Below are 19,637 nucleotides of genomic sequence, written 5' to 3'. Positions count from 1 at the left end.
GCAAGGTCTCCAGGATTTTTGTCATAGCCTCAGACATTTTATCAGCAAACACTGCAAAGTATGTCCCCGTCACCGGGGCAGGGTTCACAGGCGTCTCTGCCTGGGCTACCACCACAATAGGCTCTGGCTGACGAAGTGCCACTGGGACTGAACATTGCACACAATGTGAATCATTGGAGCCTGCCGGTAGATCAGCCCCACATGCAGTACAAACAGTGCACACAGCCCGTGCCTTGGCAGCCTTGCGTTTTGCGGATGACATGTTGCTGCCTCCTCAGAGCAGTACAGGGTGTCCAGCCAAGAAGCGACCTTACAGTGCACTATATAAATATATATCTATATATATGGTACCAAGCAAGAAGTACACTAATATATCACTGAGGCACTAGTGGGGCCAGCACTACTGTGCAGCTTACCGCCCGCTTAGGAGCGGTGTGTGGTCGCCAGAAATCCCTCTAGTCTGGGTCTCCCAGAGCCTGCTGCCTTTCCCCAGCCAGATCGCATGTGTAATGGCTGCCGGCGTCCTTGTGGAGAGGGGGGGCGGGCCCTGGGCGTACACCGACGAAGAGCGGGAAGTCTGCTTCCCCCTGTGCCTAGTGATAGGGCTGGAGCATGTAAATAAAGCTCCAGCCCTCGGCGCTGCCATTGAGCAGCGTCTCTCCCCTACCCTGATTGACAGGGTGGGGGCGGGAACGAAGCGGCGCTAGGCCGCAGAAGCCGGGGGCTAAAGTTAGAAGCGCCGCCGCCGTAAAAGCGCGGTCGGCGCAAAGCCCCCGGCGCACCACAAGTCGCAGCTGCGCCGCCGCTCCAGGAGCGGTCGGCGCAGTAGTTCCCAACATATAACGTCACTCAGCAAAGCTGCAGTGACCTAACCCCCAGCGTACAGCGCTACTGTCCCCGGCGCACTATAACACTCAGCAAGCCTTGAGAGTGTCCGTGCCTGCCGGGGACACAGAGTACCTGAAAGTTGCAGGGCCTTGTCCCTGAACGGCACTCCCGCTCCCAATCCAGCAGGTTCTATGGGTCTGTGGATGGAGCCCGGCCCCAGGGCTTGGGGGCCGGCAAGATCCCACTTCCACAGAGCCCTCCAGGGGATGTGGAAGGAAAACAGCATGTGGGCTCCAGCCTCTGTACCAGCAATAGGTACCTCAACCTTACAAGCACCACCGCGGGTGAGAAGGGAGCATGCTGGGGGCCCTATATGGGCCCTCTTTTCTTCCATCCGATAGAGCCAGCAGCTACTGCTGACTACAAACAGTGGAGCTATGCGTGGATGTCTGACCTCCTTCGCACAAAGCAGAAAACTGGTGAGCCAGTGATCCCACTGGGGGTGTATAGCCAGAAGGGGAGGGGCCTTACACTTTTTAGTGTAATTGCTTTGTGTGGCCTCCGGAGGCAGTGCTATACACCCAATCGTCTGGGTCTCCCAATAGAGCGCCGAAGAAATATAGGAACTGCTGTACACAAAAATGGCTGCAGATGCTCTGGACTGACAAGTCAAATGCAGTTTAATTGTTCAACGGCTGGATAGTACAATAACAAGTGTCTACAGACAACACTGAAGCATGGTGGAGTGCCTCAAATTTGGAGCTATATTTTAGCAAATGAGTTATGAATTGGGTCAAGATCAATGATGTCCTGAATGCTGAGAAATACAGACAGATCCTTATCTATTATGCAATATAAACAAGGAGTTCGGAAAGTGATGATATGGCCCACACAGAGTCCTGATCTCAACATCAAGTCAGTGTGGGATTAACATGGAGACAAATTGATGTGGACAAGCCTACACCCACAGATCTGTGGCTATCTCTCCCAGTTGTTTGGAATCTCCTCCCTGCCAAGTTCCTTCCAAAACAATGTGCAAGTACCGTATTTTTCGCTTTATAAGACGCACCTGATTATAAGACGCACCCCCAAATTTGGTGAAGGAAAAGAGAATTTTTTTTTAATGTTAAATGGGGTCCATCTTATAATGCCAGTGTCCCTTTAACAAATCATATAGGGTATATGTCCCTCATAGCCCCCCATCCTAAAATTAGCCCCCTTAATCTGGATATGGCCCCCTTATATTGAATATAGCCCCCTTGTGATGGCACACGTTCCCCTGTGCTGCCTATGGCCCCCTATGGATTGCATACATTCCCCTGTGCTGCCTATGGCCCCCTATGGATAGCACACGTTCCCCTGTGAAGCCTATGGCCCCCTATGGATAGCACACGTTCCCCTGTGCTGCCTATGGCCCCCTATGGATAGTACACGTTCCCCTGTGCTGCCTATGGCCCCCTATGGATTGCATACATTCCCCTGTGCTGCCTATGGTCCCCTATGGATTGCACACGTTCCCCTGTGCTGCATATGGTCCCCTATGGATTGCATACATTCCCCTGTGCTGCCTATGGCCCCCTATGGATTGCATACATTCCCCTGTGCTGCATATGGCCCCCTATGGATTGCACACGTTCCCCTGTGGTGCCTATGGCCCCCTATGGATTGCATACATTCCCCTGTGCTGCCTATGGTCCCCTATGGATTGCACACGTTCCTCTGTGCTGCCTATGGCCCCCTATGGATTGCATACATTCCCCTGTGCTGCCTATGGTCCCCTATGGATTGCACACGTTCCCCTGTGTTAGACAACGCCCCCATGCTGCTGCCCATGGCCCCTATATAGATCGCACAAGTTCCCCTGTGTTAGATATTGCCCCCATAGTGCTGCCCATGGCCCCTATATAGATCGCACAAGTCCCCCTGTGTTAGATATTGCCCCCATAGTGCTGCCCATGGCCCCTATATAAATCGCACAAGTCCCCCTGTGTTAGATATCGCCCCCAGGCTGCTGCCCATAGTAAAATAAAACCCTCTTTCCTTACCTCCTCCAGCGTTTATCTCCCTCCTGTATCCCTCCGTGCTTCTCTTCCTTACTTCCTGGTTCTCAGTGCGGTCATGTGATCGGCACAGCAGACCGAGATCTCTGCCTGCCTGATCACAGTGGAAGCAGGGACACGGGGAGAAACGCTGGAGGGGGTAAGTAAAGCTTTTTTATTTTAGAATGAGCAGCAGCCTGGGGGCCAAATTAACACAGGGGGGCATGTGCCATCACAGGGGGGCGCAGGGACAAATAATATGCACCGCTCCCCCAGCCCGTCACTGCGGTGCGATTTCAGCACCACCGGAGATTGACAGCGGCTGTGCATATTATATGAGCGGGAGCAGGAGATCAAATGCTGCCGCCGCAGCGTTCCCCTGCCCCCAGCACAGCGCTCCCAGCTCCCCTGGGCCCTGCAGTGTACATATACATACTATATATATATACACATACTAAATATATATATATATATATATATATATATATATATATATATATATATATATATATATATATATATATATATATATATATATATATATATATATATATATATATATATACATATATATATACATATATATATACATATATATATACATATATATATATACATACTAATATATATATATATATACCCCCCCCCCCCCCGTATATTCGGCTTATAAGACGCACCCCCTACTTTCCCCCAAAATTTGGGGGAACAAAAGTGCGTCTTATAAAGCGAAAAATACGGTATATATAGAAGAATTGATACCGTTTTGAAAGCAAAGGGCGGTCATATCAAAAATGTATTTGATTTCGATTTCCAAATCAGGGAGGATTTGTCCAAGCCGACATCCACAGTAGATCTGTTTGTAACAACCTCCCTGCCAACTTCCTTTAGTATCCACTTGTAATAAGGTTCAGGCTCCTAGTAGAGGTGAGGAAAATGTATTCCAGCTCTGGACTTCGTTAATTCACTGCTCATGGGGATTCACTGAAGAATTAACCAAACTTTAGCTATATTTTTTGTCTCAAAAATTCACCATAGGAAAATGTTCTATTGACCAGAGACGCAACAGAATGACGGATTGGTAAGTCCAATTTGAGCACAATCTGCTGTTCAGATTCTGTATAGTATTGGGTCTCACTTCAAAAGGTGGGATCACTCAAAATAAAGGATCTCGCCAGGTTCTGTGCTCACTCAGCTAAAAAGAAACACCTGTGCCCTTGTAATACTAAGGGAAATCATCTAATATGTACTAATTACATATATTTCAGGAAAGTCTGCCACTTTTTGGGTATGCACAGTTTAAGAGTATATCTGGGACTTTAAAAAAATAAATAAAATAAAGCGCTTAAGTACTAATAGGCAAGTAGGTGCGCTGTTCGCTCCTGCAGGCGATTCAGCTGCTTTTGCTGACAGCAGATTCGCATCCACTCCGCTCTGTAGACAGCAGACGTCATGCTGATTGACAGCCGGCTCCCTGCTGCCTAACTGGGTGAGGCGACCATCAGTGTGACGTCAGCTATCCTTCCATATCTATAGAGCAGAGCGGACAAGAAGCATCTGCTGTGTTGAAAAAGCCATTGTATCACCGGCAGGAGCGGTCAGCTCTGCACAGGCAATGAACAGCGCTGGGCACAACAGGCAAGTAGGTAGCAGCTACCTGCCTGTTACTGCTTTGTCACTTTTTTTCTTCTTTAAAGTAATACTATCAGATTCCCCACGCACCCAGAACCACAAGCAGTTCTGGGTGGATATTGCTAATCCCTGTCTAACCGTCCCAGGCTATAGAAGCATAGATAGAAGGATTTTTGTGTACTCACCGTAAAATCTCTTTCTCTGAGTCTTCATTGGGGGACACAGGACCATGGGTTATGCTGCTGTCACTAGGAGGCTGACACTAAGTAGACATGAAAAGTTAGCTCCTCCCTAGCAGTATACACCCCGAGCCGGAGGCGGGCTCAGATCAGTTTGTGCAGAAGCAGTAGGAGGAGTACCCGAATCACCATACATAAAACAAAGTTATAACTAAATTAATGCAGCCGTGCGAACAGGTGGTCTATGAACCCAAGACCCTGAAAATGGCAGGCAAATGCAATGAAAAACAACAACAACCAAGCAGGGTGGGTGCTGTGTCCCCCAATGAAGACTCAGAGAAAGAGATTTTACGGTGAGTACACAAAAATCCTTCTTTCTCTATCGTTTCATTGGGGGACACAGGACCATGGGACGTCCAAAAGCAGTCCCTGGGTGGGAATATCGAAGCACCGCCGCAGGGAGAATAAACAACGACCTCCCCCGGCGGGCATACATTACGACTGAATGTTGTCACCCTATTACAAGTGTGCAACTGCCGCCTGCAAAACCTTTCTCCCAAAAGCCGCATCTGCCGATGCTTGAGTGTGAACTTGGTAGAATCTGGTAAAGGTGTGCAGACTAGACCAGGTGGCGGCCTTGCAGACCTGATCGGCCGACGCCTGATGCCTAATCGCCCAAGAGGCTCCCACCGCTCGGGTAGAGTGAGCCCTTACCCCCCGAGGCGGAGACTTGTCCCGAATCCGATAGGCCTCAGATATGGCGGAACGGATCCATCTGGCAATTGTGGCCTTGGATGCCGCCTCACCCCTCTTGGGGCCCGAAGGAAGAACAAACAGACCATCCGACTTACGGAACGGCGCGGTCCTGGAGATGTAGATCCTAAGGGCGCGCACTAGGTCCAGGGTGTGCAGGGACCTCTCCAAGCTGTGGGAAGGTCCAGGACAAAAGGACGGAAGGACAATTTCTTCGTTTAGATGAAACGAGGAGACCACCTTCGGAAGGAAGGAGGGATCTGGCCGGAGAACCACTTTATCCTGGTGAAAAACCAGAAAGGGTGCACGACAAGAAAGAGCTGCCAGTTCTGACGTCCTTCGAATAGAAGTGACGGCAACGAGGAACACTACCTTCCAAGATAGGTGAGAAAGGGAAGAATCTCGCAGAGGCTCGAAGGGAGGACCCTGAAGGGACCCTAGGACTAGATTAAGGTCCCATGGTTCTAGAGGGCGACGATAAGGCGGGGCTAGGTGGGCAACTCCTTGGATGAAGGTCTTAACCTGCGGGCGAGAGGCTAGTGGCTTCTGAAAAAGAATTGTCAAAGCCGAAACCTGGCCTTTTAGTGTGGCTAGCGAGAGACCCGCATCTAGGCCGGACTGTAAGAATGCCAATAGCGAAGGAAGAGAGAAGGCGAGGGGAGAAGAAACTTTGTTCTCTTCGCACCACCTGAAGAAGACTTTCCACGTGCGGTAATAAATCTTTGAAGAAGAAGGTTTCCTGGCCTTAATCATTGTTTGTATCACTCTTGGAGCGAAACCAGCCTGAGCTAGAACCCAGGATTCAATGGCCAGGCCGTCAAACTTAGAACCCTTGAATTCTGATGGAAAAGGGGTCCCTGCTGAAGAAGATCGTGACGGTCTGGAAGACGCCAAGGGGTGTCTGCGAGGAGCTGAGTGAGTTCTGCGAACCATGCTCGCCTGGGCCAGTCCGGAGCCACCAGGATTACTGGTATTCCTTCCGCCTTGATCTTCTTGAGGACCCTCGGGATTAGAGGAAGTGGAGGGAAGATGTACGGGAGACTGAACTGGCCCCATGGCAGGGTGAGTGCGTCGACTCCTAACGCCAAGCTGTCGCGGCACCGTGCTACGAATTGCGGTACCTGACGGTTGAACCTGGAGGCCATTAGGTCTACATCTGGCACGCCCCATCTGCCGCAGATCTGGTTGAAGACTTCCTGATTGAGAGACCATTCGCCGGACGCGAGGCCTTCCCTGCTGAGGAAGTCCGCCGCCCAATTGTCCACGCCCGGGATGTGGACCGCTGAGATCAGAGAGTGATGACGCTCTGCCCAATGCAAAATCTTCCTGACTTCTCGCATCGCCCCGGCACTTCTTGTGCCTCCTTGGTGGTTGATGTACGCCACCGCCGTCGCATTGTCCGACTGGATCCTGATCGGGCAACCCTGAACTAGGTGCCGAAACTGCTGCAAGGCTAGCCGAATGGCCCTTATCTCCAGAATGTTGATCGGGAGAGAGCTCTCCCGCGGCGTCCAACGGCCCTGAGCTGTGTGATGGCGGAACACGGCTCCCCAGCCCTGGAGACTGGCATCGGTGGTCACTATTTTCCAGTGGAGCGGGAGGAATGACCTTCCTGATGTGAGATTGCGTTGATTGCTCCACCAGCTGAGTGAGTGGCGGGTCTCTGGCGAAAGAAGGATCCTGCGGTCCAGGGAAAAGGGAGATCTGTCCCATTCCTTCAGCAAGGCTAGTTGGAGGGGCCGGAGGTGGAACTGCGCAAAGGGAACGGCTTCCATTGCCGCTACCATACGCCCCAGGACTCGCATGCCGAACCTGATGGAAACTTGGCGCTGGCGCTGGAGAACGCGGATGCCTTGTTGCAGAGAGGAAATCTTTTCCTGTGTGAGGAAAACCCGACCTTGGGTGGTATCGAATACCATGCCTAAAAAGGTGATCCGCCGGCCCGGGGTCAGAAAGGACTTCTTTCGGTTGATCAGCCACCCTAACCGGGAGAGGGTGTCGATCGTGACCTGAACCCCCAGACGACAATCCTTGAACGACGAGCCTTTGATGAGCATATCGTCCAAGTACGGGATGACCATGACACCCCTGGAATGGAGGACGGACATGGCCGCCGCCATGATTTTCGTGAAGACCCTGGGAGCGGATGCGAGGCCGAAAGGAAGAGCCGTGAACTGGAAGTGATCCTCCGCTATCGCGAAGCGGAGGAACTGTTGGTGAGAGGTGGCTATAGGTATGTGAAGATAGGCGTCCCGAATATCCAGCGATGCCAGGAACTCGCCGATCTCCATGGACGCGATCACGGAGCGGAGTGACTCCATCCGAAACGGCCGCGACCTCACCGACCTGTTTAGCAGCTTTAGGTCGAGGACGGGGCGGGCGGACCCATCTTTCTTGGGGACCACGAAAATGTTGGAATAGAACCCTCTGAAACGTTCTGCGGGGGGAACTGGCACCACGACCCCGGCTTGAAGGAGGGAGTCTATGGCGTGAAAAAACGCACGCGCTCGTGCGGGAGCTTCGGGAGGACGGGAAAGGAAAAACCGATTCGGCGGCCTTGAGTCGAATTCGATTTTGTAGCCAGATGTGATGATCTCCCTGACCCAGGCATCCGCGGTCAGGGGGATCCACACATGCTGGAAGCGCAACAGACGTCCTCCCACTAGTCCGGCGCTGGAGCGCGCCGACCGCGAGTCACTTGGAGGAACGTCGGTGGTAACCGGAAGAGGATCTCGTGGGCTGGCGGGGGCGTGAACGCCAGGCGGGATTGGTCTTGAATGACGGGGTCTTCCTGTCTCTCGGAGGAGAGCGGCTTTTCCGCGGCTGGGGATTGGAGTTGAAGCTGCGAAAGGGGCGAAAACGAGCGGCGGGGCGCCGATTTAGGATGCGCTTGGGGCGCAATTGGGGGAGAGATGTACTCTTTCCCCCCGTTGCATCGGAGATCAACTTGTCCAGTCTCTCTCCAAAAAGACGTTCCCCTAGGAAAGGCAGAGAAGTCAGCGACTTCTTAGAGGCCGCGTCCGCGTTCCAGGAACGGAGCCAGAGTGCTCGGCGGATGGCCACGTTGTTGCTGGCGGCCTGGGCCGCGCAATTGGCAGATGCTAGGGCTGCGTTGAGCAGATACTCACCCGCGAGGGTAATCTGCGAGGAGATGAGGACCAGATCTGGATTGGCAGAAACTGCTCGGAGTCCGCCGCGTAGCGTGTCTGCCCAGGACATCAGTGCCTTCGCGACCCAAACCGAGGCAAAGGCTGGTGAGAGGGAAGTGCCCGCCGCCTCGAAGGCGGAACGGGCCAACCTGTCAATAGTACGGTCCGTGGGATCTCTGAGGGACGTACCGTCAGTGAGTGGAAGGACTGTGTGAGAGGATAGGCGGGAGATTGGGGGGGTCGACCACAGGAGAGCCCGCCCAGTCCTTTTTAAGATCCTCTGGAAAAGGATAGTGTAGATTAATGTACCTGCTGCTGGTAAATACCTTGTCTGGCTGCTGCCTGTGGGTGCGCAGCAAGTCGGCAAATTCCGGATGTCCGCTGAAAGTGCTCTGTGGCCGCCTCAATCGCTTAAACGAGACTTGGGTGCTCTGAGAGGAGACAGGGTCCACTTGTACCTTTAGGGTCTGGTTCACTGCCTCCACCAGGCTATTCACCATACGCCGAATATCAGCCGCCTGCTCAGCGTCCAGCACGGGTGCTGCATCGTCTTCATCATCGGAGCAGTCAGAATGTTCCCGGGAGGAATGATGGGACGGCCCTGGTGGTGAAGGTGAAACCTGCGAAGAGTCTGAAGAAGATACCTTACGGGTACGCTTCTGCGCAGCCGAGGAGGTCCCTGCAACGGGGCTTACTTGCTCCGGCGGCGGTAGCGTCGGGTCTGCAGGCGTCTGGGTAAGCGACGGCAGCAGGCGCAGTGCTTGCGCGATGGTCCGAGAAGCCTCAGAGAGGGACTCTACGGACTGGGACAGTGACGCTAGCCATGCGGGGGAGGGCGGGACGCAGGGGCCTGCAGCATCTGGCGCTGCGGTCTCAGAAGCGTCGGCCGAGGGGTCCTGCAGGTGCTGCGCGTTATCAGAACAGACGGAGCATAGTGGCTCGTCCTGGCCGTGGGAAAACTTGGTTTTGCAGGAGGAGCATGCAAAGAATAAGGCAAAGGGGGCCTGCTTGGGACGGGTGGACTTAGTATTAGGCATGGTGAAAGGATAACTCTCCCTGGTGCTGCTAGGAAGGAGACAGGAGAGGGTTAACTCGTCCCTAATTAAGGGAAAAACGCTGTCTAGTGAGGGCTACTCCTGAGGAGCAGAGCTTACCCCGGTCCTGTGTGCCGCCCACCAGCCCAGCAGAGGGATCCTGGAGGAAGGAGCTACCAGAGATGCGGTGCAATATGGAAACGCCGGCGCTGCAGCTTCAGAGAAACAGCAATATGGCGCGGGGACGCTGGAGCAGGCTGGGGGAGGAGCGCCGAATCGGCGCGAAGAAAACGAAAGTAACCGCCCCCACTCTCAGCCAGGGGGCTGCAGGGTGGGGGGAAGCTGGGCCAGACAAGCGGCGGTCACAGCGCTGCGGCGGGGGGCGTGGCTAAGGTGCAAGCGCGGCTAGGCCGAGACCGGGGACTAAAGTTAGGAGCCGGCCGAGGAGGAGGGCAGGGAGCAGGGAACGATCCTACCTGACTCGGCGGCGGAGGTCCAGCAATGAAAGCGGTGCAGGCAGGGCACCCAGCCCCTGCCTGTGAACAGTGCCCTCGCCCTGGGAGACAGCATACTCCGGGAGAGAGCGTGTAAAAGGCAGGGAAGTGGACGTCATGATGGGGGAAGGAGCCCCCAGCAGCAGAGAGCAGCGGTGAGGGCCCATCAAAACACAGCGCGCTGCCATAATCCATCCCTGCTGAATGCCCCTGTAGGCCCATTGGGGTGATACCTCCGGGCGAATCAGGGGTGCCCACGACAAACCTGCCCACACGAACACCCCCGGGAGTGGTACCAGCGGGGGCGAACGGGGGAGAGGGCCCAAGATCTCAAACCCCTGCGACCCTGGGGAGTGGTACCGACAGGGCTGCGAAGTAAGAGTGACGAAAATACCTGCATAGAGAAAAAGGCAGGTATGAGAGCGCTGAGCGGCGCCGAAATAGTAGAAAAAACGCAAAAAAACAATTGGCTGAGGGGGGCCGAGACGGCCCACATCAGCCTCCTACGACACTAAGCTAAAAACTGATCTGAGCCCGCCTCCGGCTCGGGGTGTATACTGCTAGGGAGGAGCTAACTTTTCATGTCTACTTAGTGTCAGCCTCCTAGTGACAGCAGCATAACCCATGGTCCTGTGTCCCCCAATGAAACGATAGAGAAAAAGAGATCTTTAGGCCGGTGTCACACTTGCGATTGCCTCGCGTGTATCTCGCGCGAGTCACCCGGCACGGACTCTCCCTCTCCTCACAGGAGCGTGTCGGTTGCATGTATCTCTATGCAGCTGAGACACTCGTGAGGAGAGTGTGAGTCCGTGACGGGTGATGCAACGCGAGACTCTCGCAAGTGTGACACCGGCCTTACAAGAAGTATTTCTAAAGATCCTTTATGATATGCTAATGAACACAGGGACTAGTCGCAAGGGCGTTATATTCCCCACCTAGTCTGCCCTCTTAACAGGTTAGCACACCCACAGGGGCGTGTCGACATGTTACTCACTACCTAATGCCCAGCGTCATATAGTGGGGATGTGCGTTCTTGTGTCTGTGGTCACCGCCTCTGACGCTGGTTTTCGGTAAGTGCGCATGATCAGACGTCCCAGCACTTCCGGTCATGCACACTATGAAGCCAGGTGTATGCGTCTTGGCTTCAGGTATGCACACCACTACTGATGACGCTAGCCACTGAATAGCTAAGAGGGCGGACTAGTCAGGAAAATAATGCCCTTGTGACTAGTCCCTGCGCTCATTGGCATATCATAAAAGGATCTTTAGAAGTACTTTTTTAAATATCTCATTATGTGGGCTAGTCTACACTGGGTCAGTTAGGCAGGGATTTGCAATATGCACACAGAACTGCTCGTGGTTCTGGGTGCATATTGGACCTGACAGGTTCCAGTTGAAGTCCCATATATAGCCTTTAAGTCCGACTACTACTAGTCATTTTATAAAAGAGGCATCTACTCACCCACAGCTCCAGACATCTATAGCTGGTGTATAACGTTCTTCTCCAAGCAATAATTCAGGAGGGCGATACCATAACGTAATGACCTTATTAGTATAAGGCCGGCTGAAAAAAGAAAAAATAGGCAGATTAAAAAAAAAAAATAAAATAAGAGTTAAGACTAATTCCAGCACAGACTAAAATGGAAGGATCACTTTGGTTCATTTAAGCAGAAATGAACTGTCATGTCATTTTTCTTAATTAACCTGCCCCAATGTCTTGTTACTGATGCAATGTGCATCAATTATAGTGTTTTCAAGCAAAAGTTCCCAGTATTTCCCTTAAAAATAAAAAAAACAATTTTATCACTAGGTGAAGGCATCATAGACCTTCTCTTTCAGTCATCGGGGTGGCGCTTTGTAGTGTTTCAGTCACGATCCTCTTGAAATTATGCACACCCTTCGCAGTCTGATTCATTGTCGGGACTGTCCGGACGTCATGGCAATCACCTAGTAAATCCCGTGCTTGCGTACTGACCATCAGCGCCCTGGGCATACGCACTGAATCTGGGTGTACGTTCCCAGCTTCATTTCATATACGTGCATGCTCAAAAACCTATGCACGTAGGCCGGACCATTCACAGCAATCAAGACTGCAATGGCGTGCATAGTTTGAAGAGGACCATGACAAACTCTACAAAGCGCTATCCCCATGACTGAAAGATAAGCTCTGTGATGCCTTTATCGAATGATAAAAAGTGGTTTGTTTGTTTTTCTAGATGAATACTGGGACCTTTTGTTTGAGAACACCATTGTCGTGAGGCACATTGCATCAGTAACATGGGCACAGTTTAATAAAGAAAAATGATGTGACAGGTTCCCTTTAATACTACTCAAAAGCTCAAAACTCACCTTTCTTCTGAACTGTACAGTCTCGCAAGTCCAAAATCTGCAAGCTTAATCTGCCCCCTTGTGGAAAAAAAATAAAAAGATTACACATAATGGGAGAGATTCGACACAGATACTGTCCTTTTTAAGTGTAATGAACAACTAGTTTTGTTCCCAATGGGAAAAAAGAGAATGTTACTTACTGTAAATTATTTTTCTTATAGTTCCGTATTGGGAGACTCAGACCATGGGTGTTTAGCTTCTGCCTCCGGAGGACACACAAAGTACTACACTTAAAAGTGTAGCTCCTCCCTCTGAGCTTATACACCCCCTGGTAGCCAGTCCTAGCCAGTTTAGTGCAAAAGCTGAAGGAGAATAGCCACCCACAAGTAGAACCGAGTAAGAACCGGAACAACCAGAGACTCTGTCCACGACAACAGCTGGTGATAACACACGGAACAAGAAAATTGCCAACAGGCAACAGGGAGGGAGCTGGGTCTCCCAATACGGAACTATAAGAAAAAGAATTTACGGTAAGTAACAAAATTCTCTTTTTCTTTATCGTTCCTTTGGGAGACCCAGACCATGGGACGTTCCAAAGCTGTCTCTGGGTGGGAATAAACAGTAAAAACTAAGAAGTAGGCAGAGCCTAACTTCACAAGTGGGCGACAGCCGCCTGAAGGATGCGTCTGCCCAAGCTCGCATCTGCCGAAGCATGAGCATGCACTTGGTAGTGCTTCGAAAAGGTATGCAGGCTAGTCCAAGTGGCAGCCTGACAGACTTGTTGAGCCGTAGCCTGGTGCCTAAAAGCCCAAGAGAGACCCTTGCGCCGCCCTGTGGTTAGCACAAAAAGAGAGGTGCACCGCCTAAGCGCAGCGGTGCGAGCCACATAAATCCGGAGAGCAAGCACCAGATCTAGAGTATGCAGCGCTTTCTCAAAGCGATGAACAGGGGCCGGACAGAAGGAAGGCAAGGAAATATCCTGGTTAAGGTGGAAGGGAGAGACCACCTTAGGAAGAAAGTCCGGGGTCGGACGGAGAACTACCTTGTCTTTGTGAAAAACCAAAAAAGGTGACTCCGAGGAGAGCGCAGCCAAATCAGAGACTCTCCTGAGAGAAGTTATGGCAACTAGAAAGGCCACCTTTTGAGAAAGACGATACAAAGAAACCTCCCCAAGAGGCTCAAAGGGGGGTTTCTGCAATACCGTGAGGACCAAGTTAAAGGTCCCAGGGATCCAAGGGCCGCCGATAAGGCGGAATGTTGTGAGACGCACCTTGCATGAAGGTGCGGACCTGAGCCAGCCGGGCGAGACGCCGCTGGAACAGCACTGATAGAGCTGAAACTTGATCCTTGAGAGAGTTGAGGGACAGTCCTAGCTGCAGACCGTAAAAAAGACAGAAGGGTCGGCAACGAAAATGGCCAAGGAGAATGGCCGGAAGAGCGACACCAGGACAAGAAAATTTTCCAAGTCCTGTGATAGATCTTGACGGAGGAAGACTTAAGGGCCCGAGTCATAGTGGAGAAGACTTCAGGAGGAATACCAGAAGCCGTCAAAATCCAGGACTCAAGAGCCACGCCATCAATTTGAGTGCCGCAGAATTCGGGCGGAAAAACGGACCTTGCGAGAGCAGGTCTGGACGGTCCGGAAGATGCCACGGCATCTCCACGGACAGTTGGAGCAGGTCCGGATACCAAGCTCGCCTGGGCCAGTCCGGTGCAATGAGGATGACTCGACGGCCCTCCATTCTGATCTTGCGCAGGACTCTGGGCAAGAGAGCTAGAGGGGGAAACACGTAGGACAGACGAAACTGGGACCAGTCTTGAACCAGAGCGTCTGCGGCGAAGGCCTGAGGATCGTGGGAGCGAGCCACGTAAACCGGAACCTTGTTGTTGTGACAGGATGCCACTTGCGGCAGATTGACTGAAACACTGCCGGGTGCAGGGACCACTCGCCACCGTCCACGGATTGACGGCTGAGATAATCTGCCTCCCAGTTTTCTACGCCAGGGATGTGGACTGCGGATATGGTGGACTTGGAGTCCTCCGCCCATTGAAGAATGCGTTGGACCTCCAACATTGCCAGGCGGCTGCGTGTCCCGCCTTGGTGATTGATGTAGGCAACCGCTGTCGCGTTGTCTGACTGGACTTGAATGTGCCTGCCCGCCAACAGGTGGTGAAAGGCTAGGAGAGCTAGAAGCACAGCTCTGGTTTCCAGCACATTGATTGACAGGGCTGACTCGGACGGAGTCCAAGTGCCCTGAGCTCTGTGGTGGAGATGTACCGCTCCCCAGCCGGATAGGCTGGCATCCGTGGTGACAATCACCCAGGACGGAGCCAGGAAGGAGCGCCCTTGGGACAGGGAGAGGGGTCGAAGCCACCACTGAAGAGAGGTCCTGGTCCGTGGCGACAGAGCCACTAACCTCTGTAAGGAGGAAGGCCGCTTGTCCCAACAGCGGAGAATGTCCAGCTGCAGAGGACGCAGATGGAACTGGGAAAAGGGAACCGCCTCCATGGAAGCCACCATTTGACCCAGCACCTGCATCAGGCGCCTGAGGGAATAACGGAGCGCACCGCTAGCCGGAGTGACAGCTGTTTGTCTAAGGGAAACTTCACAAGTGCCGGCAAAGTCTCGAACTGCATCCCTAGGTACGTGAGACTCTGGGTCGGAGTCAGAGTGGATTTGGGAAGATTGACAATCCACCCGAATTGGGCTAGGGTGGCGAGAGTGAGCGAAACACTCCGCTGACAGTCTGCGCTGGATGTACCCTTGACCAGAAGGTCGTCCAGATAAGGAAGCACTGCTAACCCCTGGAGGTGCAGGACCGCAATCACTGCCGCCATGACCTTGGTGAATACCCGAGGGGCCGTGGCTAACCCGAAGGGGAGAGCCACGAACTGGAAATGATCCTCTCCTATCGCAAAACGTAACCAACGCTGATGTGACACTGCGATTGGCACATGTAGATAGGCATCTCTGATTTCGATGGACGCCAGGAACTCCCCTTGGGTCATAGAGGCAATGACTGATCGCAGAGACTCCATGCGAAAATGCCGCACCCGGACATGCTTGTTGAGAAGCTTGAGATCCAGGATGGGCCGGAAGGTACCGTCCTTTTTTGGAACTAGGAAGAGATTTGAGTAAAAACCTCTGAACCGTTCCTGAGCGGGAACTGGGACAATCACTCCGTTTGCCTGCAAGGACGCCACGGCCTGCGAGAAGGCGGCGGCCTTGGAGCAGGGGGGAGTTGAGAGAAAAAATCTGTTTGGAGGGCTGGAAGAGAATTCTATCCTGTAGCCGTGAGATATGATGTCTCTCACCCACTGATCGGAGACTTGCATTAACCAAGCGTCGCCAAAGTGGGAGAGCCTGCCACCGACTAAGGACGTGGTTGGAGCGGGCCGAGAGTCATGAGGAAGCTGCCTTAGTGGCAGAACCTCCTGCGGTCTTCTGCGGACGCGCTTTTGGGCGCCAGTTGGATTTCTGATCCTTGGCTGAGTTAGCGGACGAGGCGGAAGGCTTAGAGGATGACCAGTTGGAGGAACGAAAGGAACGAAACCTCGATTGATTCCTACCCTGGGCGGGTTTCCTGGTCTTGGTTTGTGGCATGGAAGTACTCTTCCCGCCAGTACCTTCTTTAATGATTTCATCCAGCTGTTCACCAAACAGCCATGAACCAGCAAAAGGGAGCCCAGCAAGAAACTTCTTGGACGAAGCATCTGCCTTCCACTCTCTAAGCCACAAAATCCTGCGGATAACAAGAGAATTAGCTGAAGCCACCGCACTGCGGTGAGCAGCCTCTAGCATGGCAGACATGGCATAAGATGAAAAGGCTGAAGCCTGAGCAGTTAAGGTAACCATCTCAGGCATAGATTCCTTGGTGAGGGAATGCATCTCCTCTAGAGAAGCAGAGATGGCTTTGAGAGGCCACACTGCTGCAAAAGTCGGGGAAAACGCAGCCCCCGCAGCTTCGTACACAGATTTGGCCAGAAGGTCAATCTGACGGTCAGTGGAATCCTTAAGTGAGGTGCCGTCAGCCACCGACACAACGGTCCGGACTGATAGCCTAGACACCGGAGGGTCTACCTTTGGGGAGTGAGACCACTCCTTGACCACCTCAGGTGGAAATGGAAACCGGTCATCAGAACCACGCTTTGGAAAGCGTTTGTCAGGGCAGGCCCTGGGTTTGGTCACAGCGGTCTGAAAACTGGAGTGGTTAAAGAACACACTCTTCACTCTCTTAGGCGAGGTAAACTGATGTTTTTCTGCCAAAGAGAGTTGCTCCTCTGATACTGGCGGATTGAGATCCAGCACAGAATTAATAGAAGCAATCAAATCACTAAGATCTGAGTCACCCTCAGAGAAATCGATGGGATACATAGCCTCCGAGCCCCCAGTGAGGGCATCCTCCTCATCTTGAGAGTCAGCTCTTGAGGCAGAGCCGTGGGATGGGGAGGGGGAGGAAACCCTGCGCCTTCTCTTAGAAGGACGGGGTCTGGGATCAGATGATGAATCCTCTGTGAGCTCCGATGGACGGAGGTCAGAGGATAGGAGTCCTCTGTCAAGAGTATTAGAGGCACCCTGAGAGGGGGGTTGATGCATATTCATCAAAGTCCTGGACAAAAGTCCCATGGACTCAGCAAATGACTGGGATATGGACCTAGAAAAGGACTCTACCCAGGCCGGGGGTTCAATCACAGGTGCAGCAGCAGCCTGAGAGACCACTGGGGGTGAGACTCCAGGCTGTGGCACCGCCAAGTTAGAGCAACCATCACAGTGTGGATAAATGCTCGGCTCAGGCAGCAGGAGCTTACAGGCAGTGCATGCAGAATAAAGCTTTGGAGCCTTGCTCCTTGTGTGAGACATGCTGCTGGAGTGGGGACTTTGCAGAGAATGAACCCCAGGGAGAATATACAGAGGTCCACAACCGGAGACCGGCTGTGGCTTACCAGACCGCTGAGCGCGGTGTTGTGTGCCCTCCAGATCCCGAAGCCCGGTCCCCCAGAGCGCAGCACCTCAGCAGAGATGCAGAATGCAGGATGTCCCAGAGCAGAGTGAACTCTGCCTGAGAAATGGAGGGGGCGGGACTAGGGGCGTTCCTATAAAAGAGCGGGAACTGGAGGGCTATAGAGACCTGCCGGGAAGGAGGGACGCCCCAGCAGTGGGGAGTGTCCCTCCCCTGTGTAGAACGGCCGCCGGGAGGAGCCGAACCTGTCCCTCTGCATGAGTGACATGCGAGGGCAGGAAAACGAAACTAGGCCTCCGGCTAAGCTGGGGCCTAAATTTAAGCGGCGAGGCCGACAAGCAGGCACCATCGGCGCGGTTCTCAGGCTAAAGCTGGAGAACCCGCCGGAAAAGTTAAAAACAATCATATACAGCATACTCTCCCCTTACAATAAAGAACCGGGACCCCCAACATAAACGTCTCAGGTACTTAGCTGCTGAGACGCAGGGCCATGTCCCTGGGGATGAGTGCTCCGGTCCAACAGAATCCTCAAGGGGCTGTGGATGGAGACCGGACTCCTGCCAGGCATGGAGACCGTGCTGGCTCCCACTTCAAGCCAGAGCCCAGAAGGGATGGTGAAGGAGCGCGGCATGTAAGGCTGCAGCCTTGTAAATCAACCTTAACAACACCGCCGACACAGTGGGGTGAGAAGGGACATGCCGGGAGTCCAGACATGGACCCGCTTTTCTTCAAACTCTTTCCAAAAGTCAAACAAACAATCAGATGAGAATGCATGTGTGGATGTATGACCTCCTGAACACAAAGCGATAAACTGGCTAGGACTGGCTACCAGGGGGTGTATAGGCTCAGAGGGAGGAGCTACACTTTTAAGTGTAGTACTTTGTGTGTCCTCCGGAGGCAGAAGCTAAACACCCATGGTCTGGGTCTCCCAAAGGAACGATAAAGAAAGTTATTTTTTAGAATAATGAAATGCAGTATGGAATATACCACAATTTGTTAGATTGACCCATCAATAAATAAAAGTTAATATTTTAGAATAGAAATCCAAACATTATTTAGTGGTTTCCATTACATGTTAAAGGGCGTCTATCAACCTGAGCTAAATGCATATTATAGCCCCTATCTGGGGATAAAAACAAAACACCATTATTACACTAATTGCTGACTGTGTTTAGAATAATCAAAAGTTTAATAAAACATGTAAATGATTGTGCATGGTGCACTCTTGAGAGGCTCGGTGCTCTGTTTTGGCCACTGGATTTGCATGCCCGCTTCGCACCCTGGTGTTTGACAGCTCTGGCTTACCAGAGAAAGCTCAGCAATGTCACTCACTAATGAGATAGGGAAAAGGCATGCAAAACAAGTCGGTGGATTGGTGCACCGAGCCTCGGGGGGGTTTATAGTTTATGGAAAGCCCCCAAAACTGCCTTGATGAATTACTGTTAAATGGAACCTGTCACGTGCAAAAATGCTAGTATCCTGCAGATATGGGGTTAATCTGCAGGTTAACGGAATTCTGAACCTGACCTGCGCCTGCATATTGAGCCCCACTGTCTGGGAGGAATTTAACTTTATTCCTCCCAGCAGTGTTCGGTCATGGAGCAGCGCAGGCTCAGACACCGCTCTTTGTATGGAGAGCTGTGGCCTTAAACACGCCCCCTACACTAACTGACAACTTCCAATAACACAGAGCGGCTGTCAGTCAGTGTGTGGGGGGCGAGATAACAGCCGCTGCTCTCCATACACAGAGCGGTGATTGCACCCACACCGGTGCCACCCTCATGACTGAAACTGGGCTTACTGCGGGAGGAATAACGTTAATTTCCTCCCAGCAGCAGGGTGTAATGTGCAGGTGCCGGGCAGGTTCACGTTGCCATTAACCGGCAGATTAACCCCATATCTGCGGGTTAACAGACTTTTTCCAAGTGACAGGTTCCCTTAAAGAGTTTGTGCCTGGACTCCAGAGTAGGGAGTCAACTGCATCATATAGTACAAGCAATCAAACAATCGTAAGTTCAAAGCTAAACTAGATGTTTTTAAAAATATAAATACTAAGTCTTAAAAATAAATAAAAATTCTAATCCACCTTTCCCCTCCTCCCTATTAAATACAAAAACATTTGGAACCACTCCATCTGTAAGTCTGGTCTATTATCATGTGGTAAAAGCCATGAAGAGAAAAAAAAAAAATTATCAAAAATACTAGAGTTGTGTGTTTTCGCTTGTCTCTACACAAAAACAAAA

The 19,637-nt window shown here is 52.2% G+C and overlaps 1 protein-coding gene across 1 annotated transcript in view; it reads right to left on the bottom strand.

Annotated features, from left to right (window-relative positions):
• Nucleotides 1-19,637, bottom strand: part of CDK13 (cyclin dependent kinase 13) — a 116,302-nt gene that overhangs the window by 21,729 nt on the left and 74,936 nt on the right. The window contains exons 7-8 of the mRNA XM_075315138.1: nucleotides 12,455-12,511; nucleotides 11,568-11,669 (exon numbers count right to left, since the gene is read on the bottom strand). Coding sequence (XP_075171253.1) covers nucleotides 11,568-11,669; nucleotides 12,455-12,511 — 159 coding nt within the window. The remainder of the gene's footprint in view (nucleotides 1-11,567; nucleotides 11,670-12,454; nucleotides 12,512-19,637) is intronic.

The sequence above is a fragment of the Anomaloglossus baeobatrachus genome, chromosome 6, assembly GCF_048569485.1.
Source record: "Anomaloglossus baeobatrachus isolate aAnoBae1 chromosome 6, aAnoBae1.hap1, whole genome shotgun sequence".
Taxonomy (NCBI): Eukaryota; Metazoa; Chordata; class Amphibia; order Anura; family Aromobatidae; genus Anomaloglossus; species Anomaloglossus baeobatrachus.
This window is presented reverse-complemented; position numbering and strand designations above follow the sequence as displayed.